This window comes from Pleurodeles waltl, chromosome 6 (assembly GCF_031143425.1).
Source record: "Pleurodeles waltl isolate 20211129_DDA chromosome 6, aPleWal1.hap1.20221129, whole genome shotgun sequence".
NCBI lineage: Eukaryota > Metazoa > Chordata > Amphibia > Caudata > Salamandridae > Pleurodeles > Pleurodeles waltl.
The window spans coordinates 1,116,808,432-1,116,827,899 of NC_090445.1; the positions used below are offsets into that span (position 1 = coordinate 1,116,808,432).

Genomic DNA, 19,468 nt, shown 5'->3' on the forward strand with positions numbered 1-19,468 from the left:
TATGCCTCTTCCCTGATTTTTGCTCCCCATTTCCCCTATCTCCCCCTCCCGTTAGTCCACCTCCTCTCTGTCACCTGTCTCCTCCCCTTTACTCTTCTTCCTCACTTCTCTCTCTCCCCTCAACTTCCCCCCCTTGTTCCCCTTCCTCTCCCCATATTTTATTTTACCCTTGAGCCCCATCCTACCTATTAAGCCCCTGCTCTCCGCCTACCGGCACTCTTCTCAATTCGTTAGTCCCTCCTCCCATCGCCCCTCTTACCCCTTCTCTCCAAACTCTCCTTCTTCCCCCTCCTTTCCTCCCTATCGCCTGCTCTCCGTCCTCTTCCCTCCTCCCTGCGCTCCCTCCCTCCCTCCTCCTCTCGCTCGCTCCCTCCCTCACCTCTCCCTCTCTCCTAGCTGGATTCAGCAGGCTGCTCGGGCTCTACCCTAAGGTGACGTTGCCTCTCTTCCAGGAATCTCTCAGTTTTGCACTCCCTCCCCCGCCCCCACCGTCCGTCTGTCTGTGTCCTCTGTCCTCTTCATCATCCTGAGATCAGGGAATACCTCCTGGTCAGGTTTCCTCCCCAGCTCTCCCTCCCGCTGCTTCTCCTCGGGGCTGCCTGCAGGTCCATCACAGTGAGTGTCTCTGGCTGTCTCTCTGGGGCATCCGCGCGTCGCGCTGTCCCTACCTGTCCTTCTGTCTGTCTATGCTACTATTTCAGTACATGTTTATATGTCTGTGGTGCATACCCAGCTCCCGCTCTGCGCGGGGGCTTTCTCTCCGCGGATGGCTGTGTCTCTCCTCTGCACCGCTGCTCCCCAATATCTTAATGCGCCTGTTTCTCTTTTTCAGTTCCGCCTTTCTGTGCCGCTGGCTGTCTAGGTTAATGCCTTGCCTGTTTCTGTGGTCCGTCCAGCTGATATGTCCCACCGTCTCTTGGGTGCATTGTATCTTAAAGGAATTTTTCGTCTGTCTGTCTGTCCCAGTTAGCGAACCGTCACTTTCTCTAGGGTGAAGGTGGTTCGTGTCCCCCTCAGTAACCATAGGTTTATTTCGTTTTGTATTTCAAATGCTTGCGATTTCTATTCCTGGTCATAAACGTGTCTATCTGCATTTCAGTCTGTCCCCTTCCGTGCTTGCCTTGTCAGTCTGTCTGTCTGACGGACAGTCCTGTCAGTCTATCTGCTTGCACGTCTACCTGCTGTCTACCTGCTCTTCTTTCTCCCGCCTGCCTTCATGCGTACCTGTTGGCACGCTTTTTTGGTTCTTTTTTCTTCTTGCTTGCCTGTCTCTTTGTCTCCTAGCTTCTCTGTTTACCTGTCTCTGTGTATGGATGGATGCCTGCCGCCTCTCTGCTTAAAAGCATAGGAGATCCATTTCCATCAGGGAGACCTTGTTTGGCACAGCATCTGCGTGTCTGCCTAAGTGTATGCATCTCCCAGTGCCCCCCGCCCCCCCAACCCCCCCCCCCCCCCACCAACCACCCTGCTCGCATTTCCTTCTGTCTGTCTTCTTGTCTGTCTGTCAGTCTATATACCTATCCGCCTGTTTCTATGTTCTAATTCCATCTCCTTTAGTGACTAAACGATTGAATTCGGGGTGTCGAGCTGCGTCTTGCTCAGGCTCGAATCTCCCCTTTCCTTCCCTGACGAATCGCTTCGTTGTGCTGCACATCGCTGTCGCTCTATATCTGAGAACCACTTCCATTTCTGGCAAAGGTTGCTCGCATACCTGTCTCTTGCCACCATGTGCTACCACCAGTGTTTCTGTAAGCTAAAAAGAGATACCCTCCCCTCCCCCATGCTGGTCTCCTCAGTGGGGCTGACAGCGATAATTTTGCTATATCCCATTTTTTCCAGAATCTCTCTCCGTTATTTATTCGCAGCCTGTTTCTCACTGTCTCCTAGCAGGTGCTGGACGCTCTCGCTCTCTCTGGGAGGCGTTGCTACCCTGTTTGCTGTGCTTATGTATTAAACCATGCATCCCACTGTCGGGGTCTCGATGCAGGAGGATGGATATAGGGTATGATCTGTTTGCAGACGCTGTCTCTGGCAGTCTCTCTTACGTCCATAGAACCGCTGCGGCCCGGGGGCTTCCCGTGGTGGTAAAACTAGTTTGAAAAGACAGCGCGTCGTTTATTTATTGGGGCTTTTGTGTAGCGCCGCACTCACTGCAGAGAGGCAGCTTCAGTGCCGGTTGTTGCTGCATACTAATGAAGGGGAAAGTCACATGTTAAAGCAATACGGAGGCATAGCGGGTAGTGGAGCTGACACCACGCTCGCACAGCTGTCTGAGCTGTCTCGCCTGTGCATCGCTATCGAGACATGGTTTTGCAGTATGCTGGGCTGTTATTTGCGAGAGTGCTTGAAGTAGGAGACTGTTTAGGTTGCCTTTCGAGTCAGTAGCCTTGTACCAGTAGATTTAGCCGCAGGTTTTCTCTAGCTCCTGGAGTTGTTAGCTGTCTCTCTTGCCCACTGCCTCCGATTAGTGCAGACTATTTGTAGGCTGTTTGTTGTGCTTGGAGCTGTTCCTTCTTCGGCCTTGGATGATGTCTTTGCACGTCTCTCCCGCTGGCTTCCATGAAGGGTGAGCTCTTACTGAATCGTTCTCTGCTGAGGTCTATTATTGCTCGTGCTCACTGCAGAGAATGTCTGTATGTTTTTCTCTATTGGGGCCTGTCTCCAATTGCCTCTACCTCTGTTGTGTTAAAGGGTAGGCTGTCCTTGACAACTGTTTTTATTCAGAGCTGTCTCCGACATTTTCTTGCTCTTTCGCTTTATCAGGGGTAACTGTCTCAAAAGTGCTCTTTGTTACTGTCGCTTTATGATTGTCACCTCTCTCCTTTTGTGGTCTGAGTTGAGATTGTCTGCAGTTGTCTCGGTGAGTCCCCCACTTTGTCCCTGTTGTTTAGTGGTATGTCTGTCTTCAGGATGCATTCTATTCTAAGCTTTTCTGACTGTCTTCCTTTGTCGCTGTTGTAGGGTGGGCTTCGAGTGAAGATGTGATGGTCTTGCCTCGCTGACTCTCAGCAGGAGGGAAACACCCCTGGAGGAGGAGAAGGAAACCTGCATCGCTACTGGCACCGCCTGGGCACCCCCGCCTCCTGACCCCCCACAGCCCCAGCTTTGATGACCTCAACAAATGAATATTTCCAGCTCCTCACCGCCAGCCCAATTGCAGACCACTGACAACGCGCAAAAAGCTTACCTATCCCTAACATCCGCATCTAGCCCCAACCAGCTAATTAGTCCGTGCCACCCCAATGTCCTGTGCCCCTGACAGCCCTAACTCTGGATGAGCAAGACCTGCTTCCTACGCACCTAGTAACCACCACAGCCCTGGCCCCAACAAGGCCCTAACCTATCTTCCACGATCCCCAATTGTGTAACTCTGCCTGTCCGAACACCCCTCCCCCGCCGCAAACAGATCAAGTAACCACCACCTCCAATTCTGCCCCACCTCACAACCCCTTTAAAATTCCACAGTAATTCACGACTCGCCTTTTTTTTACCCGTCCCCGGCAGACCTGTACACTCCACACCCTGTGTTTGGCACAACGAGCACACACCAGCCTCATACCCTAAGTTCTCTAACATAACCCCTCTCTATTAACTCTCAGTTCTACATCCTCTAGTATCGTCTGTGCGTCTTTTCCTATGTTATCGTACCGTTTCCTAGCCGATTCACATCCATAACTTCCAACACCCGATATTTACCATTTCCTAAGCACACTTCCTGTGACACCACCTTTCCTTTCCTCCATAGGACTTCACTATCCAGTCCTGTAACCCCAATAGCCCATTTGTCTTTCTCTGTAGCCCTTGCCCTTCAGTCCTGTAACCACAGCCCCATCTCTTTTCTTTACACTCTGCCCCCTCTTCCCCCAGTTCTGTAATCCACATCCTTCTTACCTACAGTCTCTCCTCTCACCCCGATATCTGTAAGCCCCAGCCATCCCTTGTCCTTACTTCCTAATCCATTTCTGTAAACTCCTCCTGGTCACCTCACATCCCAGCCTCTGCTCCCCAGGTCCTACCCTATCTTTACTCCCTAGCCTCTCACCTCCCAGTCCCACTGCGCCTAGCTCCCTACCTCTCTTGACTCACTAGACCCCTGATTCCTGCAGTCACCATGTCAGAAGTGCTTCCTTACTCAGAAGCTGAGCAGCTGTCACACTTTTCAGATGGGGGCTCGGAGGGGTCTGGGCAGATCTCCTTCACCTGCCGCCTCCAAGACACCAGCAACTTCTTTAGCGGAGCAGGACAGGGGGGCAAGAGGCCCCCCAAACTGGGGCAGATTGGCCGCAGCAAGAGAGGTAAGAGTAATCTTTAAAAATAACTATAGAGTAGGGGCTTTTCATTCTTGCCTTAACCGACCCATACATATGAATACTCAGTATTTAGTGCATTACGGATGTGCTTGGCCAATACCTTCATGTGCGGTTGGTCGCATGCAGTGTAATGGAGCAAGGCCTAAATGCAGTATAGTCCCTGCCGCCAGTCCCCACTGCACAAGGCCCAAGGCTGTGCGCGTTGGACATTGTCCACCTGCTGCAGGATGGGCCGTTCAGCCAAACCCACTGCGCACAACTGAAAAACTTGCGAATCAGAGGTTGGTGGCACACTGTGAGTTGGGTGACAGGTCAGCCCCACTGCAAGTGGCTGAAATGCGTAAGCAGCGAGTGTTTGCCTCCCATTGAGGGTGTGTATGAAGTGTGCATGAAGTTTGTATGAAGGCCAAGCATTGCACCCCGCTGTCACTATTGCATGATCAAATCGCTTGTGCAGCCTGGTTTGATCGCTCATGGAAGGTTGGATGTAGGACCAGGCTGCAGGCCAGTTCCTCTAGCCAAACCCTACTTTACCCTGCCAAAGGCCATGCACCGTGGGGGGAGGCGGCTGCCCATGGTGGGTTGGACACAGGGGGAACTGTTGTGTGGGGTATAAAATATATTTTTTTAAATCACGGAAAAAAGTAAGGTTAAAGTGACATTAGGGTTAGCTTTAGACATAACATAACATGTTTAAAAGAACCTTAGATGTTCACTGAAAAAAATACAGTTAAATTGAAGTTATAGTTGTGAAAAAACAAAAAACACAGACATTTGAAGTTATAGTTAGATTCGCATTCCATAACTCACACAACAAACATGCACACAATAACTCATAGACCACATGTAATGCTTACAGCTGCACAGTTTTTACCCGAGTAAGTAAGGACACCTAAAAACCCAACATGAATAACAGTACACACTTACCCCCACTATGCACAGTTTTCTCATCCATAATTTCACTACAAATATTGCAGTGATTTTATCAATGATGTCATAGAAGATGTCATGAGTGATGTAATATATGGGGTAATTATCAGTGCATAGCAAAGGTGCAAGTTATAGTTACCTTAGGGCATGAGTTATACTTACTTGAGATACCTGCTGAATTCCTATGGTTTTGTGTGTGTAAAATCAGAACCTAACTATAACATCCCTGCAGCCTTTGTTTTTACAGTGAATTTCTAAGTTTTTAAAATTTGATTTCATAACTACAACATTCCTTTAACCTTTTTTTCAGGGAATTTCTACGGTTTTTAATGCTCTTTCCTACCTATAATGTCCCTGTAACCTGGGAGCGTGAGGGGGTCTGTGAGTGGGTGTGTGATTGGTTGTGTGAGTGAGTAAATGGGTGTGTGTGTGCAGTGTGTCGGTACATGCATGTGTGACTGGCTGTGTGGATCTGTGAGTAGGTGTGTGAGTGGATGTGTGAGAGTTTTGGTGGATGTGTGAGTGGCTGTATGGGTGTATGAGTGGCTATGTGAGTGGTTGTGTGGGTGTTTAAGCAGGTGTGTGAGTTGGTGTGTGAGCCTGTGAGTGGTTTTGTGGGTCTGTGAGTGAGTGTTCGAGTGGTGGATGGGTGTGTGAGTGGTTGTGTGGGTGTATATGTGTTTGTGTGAGTGTGTAAGTGGGTGTGTGAAAGCTTTGTGGGCCTGTGAGTGGGTGTGTGGGTCGTTTTGAGGGTCTGTGAGTGGGTGTGGTAGTGGCAGTGGCTGTAAGGGTGTGTGAGTAGGTGTCTGGGTCTGTGAGTAAATCTATGTGTTTTTTTTTTAATTGGCATCTGGATCCACGGAGCCACTCAAATCAGTGATGATCTGCGAGGATCTGAATGGATCCACGGATCCTCGTGCAATCAAAAAAACATTTTTGAGCCATTTCTTGCCCATGATGGGTCCCTCACAGGCCCCACCATTAGTCCCATGGGTCAGGGTATCTCTTCCCTGACCCCTTTTATCACATTTTCATTTTATTTTCCCTGATGGGAACCAAAAATGAGCTGAGAATGAACAAAATGGTAGCTGCAACTTTCCTCTCAGGGCCCGTTCTGAACTCAGAGCTACCTTTCTACCAAATTTGGTGTAAATTCGTTTAGCAGTTCCGGCTGTAGTCATGTTCAAAATCCCTATGGGAAATAGCATAGGAAAAAAGCGTTTTGTGTAGGAAAAAAGCGTTTTGTGACCCCCCATTTCTGGGCCTCCGCTCGACGAATCACAATGACACTTTCAACACAGCAGCAGAACTGACTGTCATACCAGTTTTGAAAATTTTGTGAAGATTCATCAAACGGCCCAAAGTTTTTGGGAAAATAAAAAAAGCTTTTCCTATGGAAACTAGGTCCTAACTATAACTACCCACAGGTGACGACCAGTAGGTATTTTTTTTTATTATAAATATATATATGTATATATATATATATATATATATATATATATATATATATATATATATATATATTCATATATCACTGAAAAAAAACAAAGGTTACAGGGATGTTATAGTTAGGTTGACGTTTTACCCACACAAAACCATAGTAATTCAAAAGTTATAATTACACTTATAGTTATACTGATGTTAAGAAACTATGACTCGTGGCTTGGCACTGGGCCAATCCTATGCTTAAAGATTTTGCTGTACAAATGGCAAAAGACTTTGTCGCTTTCTAGCTCAGCGTGGATGGCACTGCTTCAATCCTATGCTTAAAAACCTTGCTAAAAAAACAGACATTTTGAGGGGAGCAAATCTAGAGTGTCGCTGGTGTTGCAGGGTGCTCCTTACTGGAGCTGCTCTCCACCTAAACTTGGGAACTACCCAGAGTTCTCTCTTCGGTTGGATATATATATATATATCTCACAAGAAAATCTCGGAATGCAGGGACTCTACACAGCGGTCCTGGATGGGCTCCGAGAGGCCCTAATACAGCTTCCAACACTCCTTCACGTAACAGGAGACCCAGGACACCTCCAAAGTGCAATTCAATTTATTACAGCACAAACATCCAACGCGTTTCGGCAACAGCCTTATTCATGGATCATGAATAAGGCTGTTGCCGAAACGCGTTGGATGTTTGTGCTGTAATAAATTGAATTGCACTTTGGAGGTGTCCTGGGTCTCCTGTTACGTGAAGGAGTGTTGGAAGCTATATATATATATATATATATATACGTGTATTTGTGTTGCATGTGTGTGTTTCTGTCCTTTTAAAATGCCTGTAATATGTGTATACAATCTATACACTCTGAATCCTTGCCATGTTCCCAAATTTCCAATGTAGAGGGTGTTGTTTGATGACAACTTTCATGTGTTCTTACACATTTTGTATATGGAAACCTAGATTTAAAATAAAAAAAAACAACACTAACACCACGCTCAATGTCAAAAGACCCCATAGGGTGTTGTTGCTATGTAAATGCCAACAATAAATCATAATTCAAACCACTCTTGTGTGCAAAAAAGTAAATGGACTCTGTACTATTGGATCCATATAAAGTGTCTTGCGATTTATTCACTGTGTGAGCTGAGTGTAAGGCTCAACAGCTTAGGAAGTAGGACAAATCAGTACAATCCAAAACCATAAAAAATAAAATGATAGAAAGCAACATATATAATGTCTTAAACTGCAAAAAGTTAATGACAGTAAAGCATTTGTGAAAGGCTAAGGAAAACTTTACTTACACGGGCCTGCCAGGAATGATGGTAAGAAAACTGAGTGAAGCATCTTTAAGTGGTGAAGAATACCAAGTGTCTCTCTATGTTGGAAGTTCCACACCCACTTGTTTGGGAACATAGTGTGGTATGAGCCTCTATTCATAAGCCATGGAGCAAGGGTATGGACCACTGGACAAAGTGGATATCAAACATCCATCTCCTCCTATGAAAATCCCATTAATAAGTCATTTTTTTAGTATTTTGAATGTGTTTGGGAGCAGTTCCAATGCATCTACTGAGAGTCCCTCATGTGTCCAAAAATGGCTTTTACTGCATGTTGGAAAATGGATTATTGGTAAGGGCAGGTCAGTACCTACACTTAACAATAGGCCACTAACCCCCACCAGTCAGTTCTCAATAAATTAATCCCCGCTTAACCTTTGGTAGCTTGGCAACGAGCATCAAGGCCTAACTTAGGAGGCAGGCGTGTAAAGCATTTAAAAATCACAAAAGAGTAAATAAGTAAAACACCAAACACAATAAAAATCCAACACCAATTTATAAAAATACTATTTCTATCTTTAAATGACACCAAATCGATTAAAATTGTGTAAGTGAAATCAGAGGTATACATTTTCAAGAATTACTGTTTTGTAGTGCATAGAAACTAAAAGCACCAATCTGGTCATCTGGTCGCAGTAGACCAGAGCAAAGTCAAAGTATGAGGCCAACTGCGATGGTGCCCTACTCAGCTACAGCAAGCGGGAGGCCTGGGTCAAAGGTTTACCTTCGGACTTGGTCTTTTTCTTGAAGATTTTCTTCAGCAGGACGAAGCCACCAATTCAATTCGACTTCTCTGGAGCCCTCTTCGGATACCTCGGTGAAGAATTCTACCTTCGGACTTAGACGATTTTTCAGGTTAGAAATCTTCATCAGGGCCAAAGCTGAATCTCGATCCGACATCCCTGGAGCCGTCCTCGGATACGCTGCGTGGGACGTCTCAGTTAACTTTTTACATTCGCACTTTGTCACATTTTTGGAGCTTTTTCCTTCCAATGGGGTTCAACTCTCCACAGCAAGCCGATTTCGATGCAAGATTATCAGATCATATTTCCAAGAGCCCCCACTGAAATCCTGGAAGTCTGGGGCTCCGGAGCTTTTCCGCAGGGCGAACCTGCAAGTCAGGTCGGGTCACGGTTGAAGTAAGCCAGCTTGGCTCACCACTGCGGGTCGGTCCCTCTATGGAGCTTTTTTTTTATAATTCTCCAAACTTGTCCAAACTTATGGATCTTCTTCCAGAAGGTCTTTGAAGATCCTTTAGGAGTCCACAACACACCCAAAGGTTCCAGAAAAACCCAAAATGACAGAAACTGATTTCTGGAGGTTAGGTCTGGCTGAGTCCACTCACTGGTGTGGCTAAAAATCCTTAACACACCCATCTCCTGTCCTCTCCTAATCTAATCAAGAGGGCACCTGGGTATCTAGGTTTGCAGGAAATAGGGAAGGTCCTGAGCTGCTCCAAATGTTCTTCCCTCCTTTGAAGACCAGTTTAACTGCTCTTGCCCCATCCAGTTTCACCATCTGCTGAGGCAGATCTCCTCCCCGAGGCATTTCCTTTATGTTCAGCCCATGCCACTTCAGAGGCTTTATTAATTAAAATAAAGTCTACCCTATTAGCATATGATGCCTATTCACTACAACGAGGGAAAACAAATTTGGCTATTTTTTCCTCACCAGGGATTTTAAAACATTTGTTATAAGGTCCATGCTTATAGTTACACCGCATCCATCCCTGGGGGCACCTAGGGCACACCTTAGGGGTGACATATGAAAAAATAAGGTTGTTTAAGACTTTGGAAGTACTTTTAATTCCAAAGATGAATTTGCATGTAAATGTACTTTAAAAACTGCCAGCAAGGCAGGCCTGCCTTTAAAATGACCCTGGGCACCTCAGCAGTGCACCTATGGGTGCACTCCCTGTGATGGAATCCCTAAACCTACATGCCCTACCATATACTAAGGACTTATAGGTAAGTTGAAATAGCCAATTATAATTAGCCTAGTTTGCATATCCATTCCAGTCCCAGAGCACAGGCTCTGGGACTGGTTAGCAGTACCCAGGGCACCATCAGAGCCAGGAAACCACCAGCAGAAAGTAAAACATGGGGGCAATACGTTAGTGGGCCTCCTCAATCAGCCCAGTTTTCTCACAGTGCATTTGAGGGTCAGCATTAATTGGTGACGACAGCATCAGTTTAAACATAAATATTATTTTTTTCAGTGACCATTGTTGAAACAGTAACTTATAATGAATGATAACTGTTTCAATTCAACCTGGGATTAGGTATTTCTTTACCGTGTTACACTGCAACTTTCACTACTGTTCTCTTTAGTTCCTGACAATTTGGTACCTGTGAAGAATTGCTACTCTGTCAGTTGAGCTGGTCAGTTGGGCCAGGTCTCCTGGGTTACTTTCTGGTTTCTGGGAATGCTGTTCCAGGATAGCTTCTCTTTTCTGCATAATGTCTAGAGAGTGTCTTATGGTTCCGGACTCCCACATTAACTGGACCTATTTTGGGTATAATTTCTAGGTACCCTGAGCTTTTGTTATAGGCTTTAGAAAGGAGGACTGAGGAGGTCTGTAACAGGAGCACTCTTCAAGGAGTCTGGGTATGTTAGCTTTGGTGCCAGTAAAACAAGCCGACAGTAAGAGAGATCCGAATCCTCCCTAAATGTTTCGGCCGGAAAGAGACCAGTGATGAGATTAGTGCAAGAGGAGATCTAGCACAATTTGTTGTGATATGTCTCTCCGGCCAGACTCACTCCTCCTGACATCCACCAGCACTAAAGTTGCCTTGGTAGGAAAGGACTATTTATCCTTCAGGTTGATACATTTTTATTTTTTTTCTAAGAAGAGACCCTATTCTTTTTTTTTGTTGCGGGATTGAGATACTCAGGGTAGTGGCTTCTAGTGCTGGACAGAACTCGGCAAAACTGTTTTACCGTTCTTAGGTTTTGGCCAGTTATATATTGTTCAAGCATCATCACATATTGCCTCGGAAGCAGCACAGAGGCTGGAGAGCAAATACCTCCACTGAATACTGCAATGGCCCAGTCGTCTTCCAACCTATATCTTTTTAATCAATTGGCATGACAAATTTTACAGGGCTTCGTCCATCCTTGTAAAATACAACTCTGGTGTGTCATAATTTTTATGTGCATTACCTGCTTGTTTGTGACTGACTGATCCTAAGGAGGGCAGTGGATTTTTGTGTATTGTGTTGGTGAACAGCTCTTCACGCAATGAGGGAGGGAACTCTTGAACTAGTAGCACATACCATTTCTACGCAAGAGCTGGAACACCTGATCTATTTACTGGTTTCAGATTTTGTGGTATGTTAGTGGCATGTGTTTAGAGTACAACCTTCAGTTAGTGCAGACTCCTGGTACTGTTGACTCTCAGGATACCTCCACATGATTCCGAGGTTTATGCAACAGGCCAGTGTCTGAATTGGCCAATGATGATAAGTTTGGGCATTATCATGTTGTGGTATTTCTACAGATTGGGAATGGCGTGTTCTTCGGATTTGTGATTGCGCATGTATGCGTAGTGTTCTGCTTAATGTATTCTTTACAATGGCGATGTCTTCACGATGACAAGTGCTTTGATGTGTCCATATTGAGTAACGTGTAGTGTTCAGTTTAACATGTTTTGGTGTTATCTTTTAGAGACCAGTGTGTTAAGTAGGTATGTGAAAACCCACCATATGGCCTATTTGTAATATCTTAAATGCATGAGACATACTCCTTCTGCTATACACTCTAGCTCTGAGATAGTGAAAGATTAATAGTTGTATTCTTGTGTGACATATTTTGGTGGTGAATACTTATGTGAACAATGTGATATTTTTACACGTGGTATACTGTTGTGTTGGATGTACGTGAGATCGCATGTCTAAAGTGCTCTATTGGATGATGGCTTGTGGCTGCATGCGCTGTTGGGAGTTTAGTGATAGCCAACAGCTTAACATGTCTGCTGTGTAGGGTGTGTGGGATATGCTGCTTCTAATGTTTTCTCTTGGTTGTGCGTCTGTCTTGTGGGGGACGATTCAAGCAGTAGAAACTCTATCAGTTTATTTATATATAGAGGAATTTTGGAGACCCCGTGCAGTTCCATAGAGTTTCAGAGTGCGTTGCATAGAAAGTTTTCTAGGGCATACTTAGGCATATACATTGGCATAATGAAACTAAAGATGACAAGTGAAATAACTGATGGATCGCATGTATGGCTTCGTTCCGAGATTAATGTAAAGTCAAGTGCAAATTAATTTTGCACCCAAATTTAGCCCTAGCGACTGTTATGGGGTTTTCAACAATTGTTCTTAGTCCTGGCTTTTTGCAAACTCAATTTCCTCCGGGCCCTACCTGCCGGAAATTAAGAGGGTAAAGCAATATATGTATTATCATCCTTTTTAGCTTTTTGGGAGCGGTAACCTCCATGTTAGAAATGGGGTTTCTGGTTGGCTAGGGTATGCACCTCAGCCAGGCAGAACTTACCCACTGTAGTCAGGGCAAGGGGGTTACACGTCCAAGATAACCCCTGCTCACCCCCTTGGTAGCTTGGCACGAGCAGTCAGGCTTAACCCGGAGGCAATGTGTAAAGCGTTTGCACAACACACACACACCTGTGACGCAATATCCCCACCACAAAGGAAACACAACACCAGATTATATGAAAATATACTGTATTGTACACAACGTAATTATCAGACCAACATCACATAATAGTACTATCCTGCTACCTTAGCAGTTGTCAGAACGTTACACATTAGTTACTCTGCAAACTAGCAGTAGTCACACATAACACACAGGTTACTAAGTATTCTGCAACATAAGCAGTAGTCAGGAAACACGTAATCACATTAGAACACTTGTCATAAGAATATAATAAAACGGCCATAGTAGGAACATTAGAAAACCTATGGCAAGTTAGGGAAACATATTAGCAAGTCACGCCCATAAAAGGAACATGTGCACACATATGTAAAAGCATCATAGAACAGGTAGGCAATATATCATAATAGCAAAGTCTGTAGAAAGAACTTTAGATTAGGAACATATTGGTCCATTTAAAAGTACCTGTCTTGATGGGGAGGCACTTCCAGTGCCTAAAACAACTAGTGGGGCCCCCGACGCTCCTCTGCGCAAAAACGGGGGCCTCCCTCAACATGGCAGACCGAGAGGGGCGGCACGAACCCTCTCTGAATTTTTGACGGGCCCCTTCTGGGACCCGTGATCACTGGGGGGCACCCCGGGCCTCCACCAGCCCTCTCCAAGGGGGGGCCCAAGTCAGGGAAATCCTTTAAAGGGGGAGGGGGTGCCTCGCGCTCCCTCCTGGCAAAGATGTAAAAGATCGTTGCAGGGGTCAGGGGCCACAGCACCCTGCCCCTGGGAACAACTAAACAAGAAGGAGCACAGGGCTGGTGGGCCCAGCTACAGGCCAGCACAAGGGGTGCAGATGGTGGCAGTTCCTCCTAGTGACCAGGCAGGTCACAGGTCAGCACAGCAGCAGCAGTCCATGGCGGTTTCCTGGTGAGTCCATTCATCAGCGTTCTGTGTCCAGTTTCAAGTTCCAAGAATATTCAAATTGTGGGGAAAATTCCCCTGTACTTATAGTCAGTTCTTACAGTGTTTTACAATGGTAGGGAGAGGAGGTTCCAGCCACTTACAACTGGTTCTGGGAGTGCCCCCTCTCTCCTTTCAGCACAGGCTCCAAACATCAGTGGGGGGTTAACGACCCTATTGTGTGAGGCCAGGGCACAGTCTTTACAAATGCAGGTGTGCCCCGCCTCTCCCTTCTCTCAGCCCAGGAAGACTATTCAGTATGCAGATGCACCTCGGTGACACCTCCACCCTCCCTGTGTACAGGCTATCTGAAAAGTATGCACAAAGCCCCAACTGTCACTCTGCCCAGACGTGGATTGGAGTCAAGCTGCAAAACACCAGAATTATAAGCACAGATAAATGCGCACTTTCTAGAAGTGTCATTTCTGTGATAGTAATAAAAAATACACCCACACCAGTAAGCAGTATTTATTATCACCATCACAACCATACCAAACACGCCTACGCTACCCCTCATAAATCAGACAATACCCCTTACACATAAGGCAGGGCATTTCTAATGCAATCCTATGAGAAGGCAGCACTCACAGCAGTGAGACACCAAGTTAGGCTGTTTGTCACTACTAGGACAGGCCATGCAATATGGCACATGTCCTGCCTTTCTACATACATGGCACCCTGCCCATAGGGCTAGCTAGGGCGTACTTTAGGGGTGACTTACATGTAGTAAAAGGGGAGTTCTGGGCCTGGCAAGTAAATTTAGATGCCAGGTCCCTGTGGCAGAAAACTGCGCACACAGGCCCTGCGCTAGCAGGCCTGAGACAGGTTTGAAAGTCTACTTCAGTGGGTGGCGCAAGCAGCGCTGCAGGCCCACTAGTAGTATTTAATTTACAGGCCCTGGGTATAGAGATACCACTGTACAAGGGACTTATAGGTAAATTAAATATGCCAACTAGGTATAAGCCAATCATACCAACTTTAGATGGGAGAGCACCTGCACTTTAGCACTGGTCAGCAGTGATAAAGTGCTCAGAGTCCTAGAGCCAACAGCGAAAGGTCAGAAAAACCAGGAGGAAAGAGGCAAAAAGACTAGGGATGACCATGCGTATGGCCAAAAGTCCAACACAACCCCCTACCAGCCAAAATCCAGGGGAGAACAATCAATACCTTGATGTACTTTCCTGATTGGGGCGATAGAACAAGGACCCAGGCCCACAACAGCAGGGGCATGCTCCAGTTCTACGCCTTCCTGACTCCACTGGGATCTCTCTGTCAATGCGTCCCAGGCAGCCTAGACCAACCCACGGGGATTCTCTAGCTGCCAATGGCCAGAACCAGGCCCCAGGCCATCTAGGAGACTCTGGTCTCTGAAACCATAATGAGTGGGGGGCGGTAGCCCCAGGTGCAAAGCAACCTGTCTCCACTCCATTTCCGATCAGTTCAGGGGCTCTACCCTGCCACTGATCCACCAACCTAGGGTCCGCACCCATAGGTTCTACAGGGGCTAGAGGCGAGGCTCTCCTCCCTCTACCCCTCCTTCTAGGATCCCGCCCTCCTCTCCTAGGAGGGGTATCACCAGAATCCACACTTGCCAGGGTGCTGGGTACAGCAGCCCTGCACAACTTTCTCGCCAGCCCAGGATCACTACCTGGCGACTGACCACCCAACCTAGGGACGACACCCTTGGGTTGCACCGGGGTCCGGGACGGGCTTCCCCCTCCCTGAACCCCACTTCCAGAGTCCTGCGTCTCCCCACCTCGGGAGAAGCCACCAGAAGTTTCACACGGGGGGGGTGAGCACACTAACCGCCCCCCCAACCAGATCAGAGTTTACCCCTTGAACCTGTCTATCTAGTCCAGGGACGACACCCTTAGACTGGACCATTGCCCAGCGAACCAGGACTTCCTTGGGAGCACACCTACCCCCTACCAGATCAGAGCTTACCCCCTGAATCTGGCAATCCAACCCAGAGTCACTACCCTGCGGTTGAACCACTGCCTGGCGCACCAGGACTTCCTTGGGAGCACACGTACTCCCCATCAGGTCAGAGTTTACCCCCTGAACCTGATCATTCAACCCAGAGTCACCACCCTGCGGTTGAATCATTGCCAGGCGCACCAGGACTTCCTGGGGGGCACACCTAACCCCCACCAGGGAAATACTTTCCCCAAGGGCCACACAAGAGTCTGACTGGCGCAGGTCTCCTGACCTCTGCCCATCTGACAGAGTCTGGATTCCCCCCAGCCCAGAAATGGTCTCACCAAGGTCATTCCTGGGGGGCTCTGCTCTCAGAGCTAACCCCTGACCCTCCAGGTTCTCCACTGGGGCCCGCAGCCCCCTCTCAACCCTATGCCTGGATTTCCGCCTCCTCCGCTGTAGAGCGAGACTACCAGACACCAGGACCGGCGGAACGCTATCACCAGCCACCCGCCTAAGTCCTAATGACAAAATAGGATCCTTCTGAACAGCTGGCCCTACGGCACAGGTTAGGCTCACCTCCTGGCGTTCACTCATGGAACCTTCAGGGGCCTGGGGCGGTATCTTGGGCACCTTGGGCCTCAGCCCAGCCCCATTCCCTCTCCTCAGAGACGGGACATGGGGTCCCTCACCCATCCCAGTCCACTGGGACCTACCTGGGACACTCCATTCCTTTCCCACCACAACTTGTTGGGAAACACCTAGACCACTCTCATTAGGAACACCCCCTAATGCCACACCAGACCCTCTGGTACGCAACCAGAAGTCTGCCTCCTTTGCGAGCTCCCTGGGGTCAGAGGGCTCACACACTGACAAGTGTTGGCGTAACTCTGAAAAACAACAACGAAACAGGTGCTCTCTGAGAATCAGATTAAACAGCCCTTCAAAATTGTTTACTGTGCTACCCTTCACCCATCCATCTAGTGCAATGCAGCAATCCTCCACAAACTCCTCCCAAGACTGGTGGGACAGTTTCTTACCACCCCTAAACCTTTTTCTGTATTCCTCAGGGGAAAAACCATACTTCACAATCAATGCGTTCTTCACAGCGGAGTACCCCTCCCTGTCACTCTCTTCTAGAGTCAGTAGGGCATCCCTCCCCTCCTCAGGAATAAAACTCCCTAGGCCAGTTCCCCAATCCTTCTCAGGGATCCTGCGCTCTACCAGAGCCCTCTCATATTCCTTTAACCACTGACGTATGTCACCCCCCTCTTGGAACCTAGGTACCAGATCTATGGGTATGTGAGGAACATCTTTGCTACAGCACTGTACATTGCTGCCACCACTGGACTCCACCTGCAACGCTGGTGAGTCCAGAACCTTCAGACTGCGTTCTAGAGCGAGTCTTTCTCTGGCAAAGGCCCTCTCTGCCTCTGCCATTCTCTCCTGTACTAAGGCCTTCTCTACCTCAGCCCTTTTCTCCTCAACAGCTAGGCGCGCTAACTGCAACTTCAGGTCCCTCTCTTCCCGCCTATCTCTTAGCTCATCAGGCGTCAAGGAATGAGAGGTAGCCCTGCTTCTTACACTGGACCCAGCAAGGGACTCCCTACCACTGGGGCCTTCCCTGTCAACTGGCGTCTCCAACTGGTCATTCTCACCCTCCTGATCAGTCTCTCTACCACTCTCTAGGGATGAGGTCTGGGAGCCCTCCCATTGGGAACCCTCGCTACACTCAGGATCCTCTGGGTACCCCCTAAGCACACTCCCTCCCTGGGTAAATGTCACAAACCTTTCAAAGAAATTCAGAGATCTCCTGAGGTCCCCTTCTACAGGCAGCCCTCTCTCTCTACAGAACCCCTCTAATTCCCCCTGCGTGTAAAACGGCAGGTCCTCTAAATCAAAGATAAGCCCCATCTTGAAAAGGTACAAATAACTCAACTCTGACAATCACAATACCCAAGCGTGAGAACTGAAAACAGGAAAAATGACCAAAGAGAGAAAGTTAAGAGAAGCCAAACATGTGATGGTCTAAACGCAATCCTTGTAGTGAAATAATGAGTCACAATGGTATTGTGCAAGCGCAAGTCCTATCCTCACCGCTGACTTCCAATGTTAGAAATGGGGTTTCTGGTTGGCTAGGGTATGCACCTCAGCCAGGCAGAACTTACCCACTCTAGTCAGGGCAAGGGAGTTACACGTCCAAGATAACCCCTGCTCACCCCCTTGGTAGCTTGGCACGAGCAGTCAGGCTTAACCCGGAGGCAATATGTAAAGCGTTTGCACAACACACACACACCTGTGATGCAATATCCCCACCACAAAGGAAACACAACACCAGATTATATGAAAATATACTGTATTGTACACAACGTAATTATCAGACCAACATCACATAATAGTACTATCCTGCTACCTTAGCAGTTGTCAGAACGTTACACATTAGTTACTCTGCAAACTAGCAGTAGTCACACATAACACACAGGTTACTCAGTATTCTGCAACATAAGCAGTAGTCAGGAAACACGTAATCACATTAGAACACTTGTCATAAGAATATCATAAAACGCCCATAGTAGGAACATTAGAAAACCTATGGCAAGTTAGGGAAACATATTAGCAAGTCACGCCCATAAAAGGAACATGTGCACACATATGTAAAAGCATCATAGAACAGGTAGGCAATATATCATAATAGCAAAGTCTGTAGAAAGAACTTTAGATTAGGAACATATTGGTCCATTTAAAAGTACCTGTCTTGATGGGGAGGCACTTCCAGTGCCTAAAACAACTAATGGGGCCCCCGGCGCTCCTCTGCGCAAAAACGGGGGCCTCCCTCAACATGGCAGACCGAGAGGGGCGGCACGCACCCTCTCTGAATTTTTGACGGGCCCCTTCTGGGACCCGTGATCACTGGGGGGCCCCCCGGGCCTCCACCGGCCCTCTCCAAGGGGGGGCCCAAGTCAGGGAAATCCTTTAAAGGGGGAGGGGGTGCCTCGCGCTCCCTCCTGGCAAAGATGGAAAGATCGTTGCAGGGGTCAGGGGCCACAGCACCCTGCCCCTGGGAACAACTAAACAAGAAGGAGCACAGGGCTGGTGGGCCCAGCTACAGGCCAGCACAAGGGGTGCAGATGGTGGCAGTTCCTCCTAGTGACCAGGCAGGTCACAGGTCAGCACAGCAGCAGCAGTCCATGGCGGTTTCCTGGTGAGTCCATTCATCAGCGTTCTGTGTCCAGTTTCAAGTTCCAAGAATGTTCAAATTGTGGGGAAAATTCCCCTGTACTTATAGTCAGTTCTTACAGTGTTTTACAATGGTAGGGAGAGGAGGTTCCAGCCAGTTACAACTGGTTCTGGGAGTGCCCCCTCTCTCCTTTCAGCACAGGCTCCAAACATCAGTGGGGGGTTAACGACCCTATTGTGTGAGGCCAGGGCACAGTCTTTACAAATGCAGGTGTGCCCCGCCTCTCCCTTCTCTCAGCCCAGGAAGACTATTCAGTATGCAGATGCACCTCGGTGACACCTCCACCCTCCCTGTGTACAGGCTGTCTGAAAAGTATGCACAAAGCCCCAACTGTCACTCTGCCCAGACGTGGATTGGAGTCAAGCTGCAAAACACCAGAATTATAAGCACAGATAAATGCGCACTTTCTAGAAGTGGCATTTCTGTGATAGTAATAAAAAATACACCCACACCATTAAGCAGTATTTATTATCACCATCACAACCATACCAAACACGCCTACGCTACCCCTCATAAATCAGACAATACCCCTTACACATAAGGCAGGGCATTTCTAATGCAATCCTATGAGAAGGCAGCACTCACAGCAGTGAGACACCAAGTTAGGCTGTTTGTCACTACTAGGACAGGCCATGCAATATGGCACATGTCCTGCCTTTCTACATACATGGCACCCTGCCCATAGGGCTAGCTAGGGCGTACTTTAGGGGTGACTTACATGTAGTAAAAGGGG

The 19,468-nt window shown here is 47.7% G+C and overlaps 1 protein-coding gene across 3 annotated transcripts in view; it reads left to right on the forward strand.

Annotated features, from left to right (window-relative positions):
- The first annotated feature begins 341 nt into the window (after positions 1–341).
- The window catches only part of CAMK2N1 (calcium/calmodulin dependent protein kinase II inhibitor 1), a 114,766-nt gene continuing 95,639 nt past the window's right edge, over positions 342–19,468 (forward strand). Inside the window, exons 1-2 of one of the 3 annotated variants that reach the window (XM_069240280.1) lie at positions 342–431; positions 2,962–4,295. In XM_069240280.1, the coding sequence (XP_069096381.1) occupies positions 4,112–4,295 (184 nt within the window). In that variant the 5' untranslated portion in view covers positions 342–431; positions 2,962–4,111. The other 2 variants (XM_069240279.1, XM_069240281.1) reach the window with 2 other exon arrangements.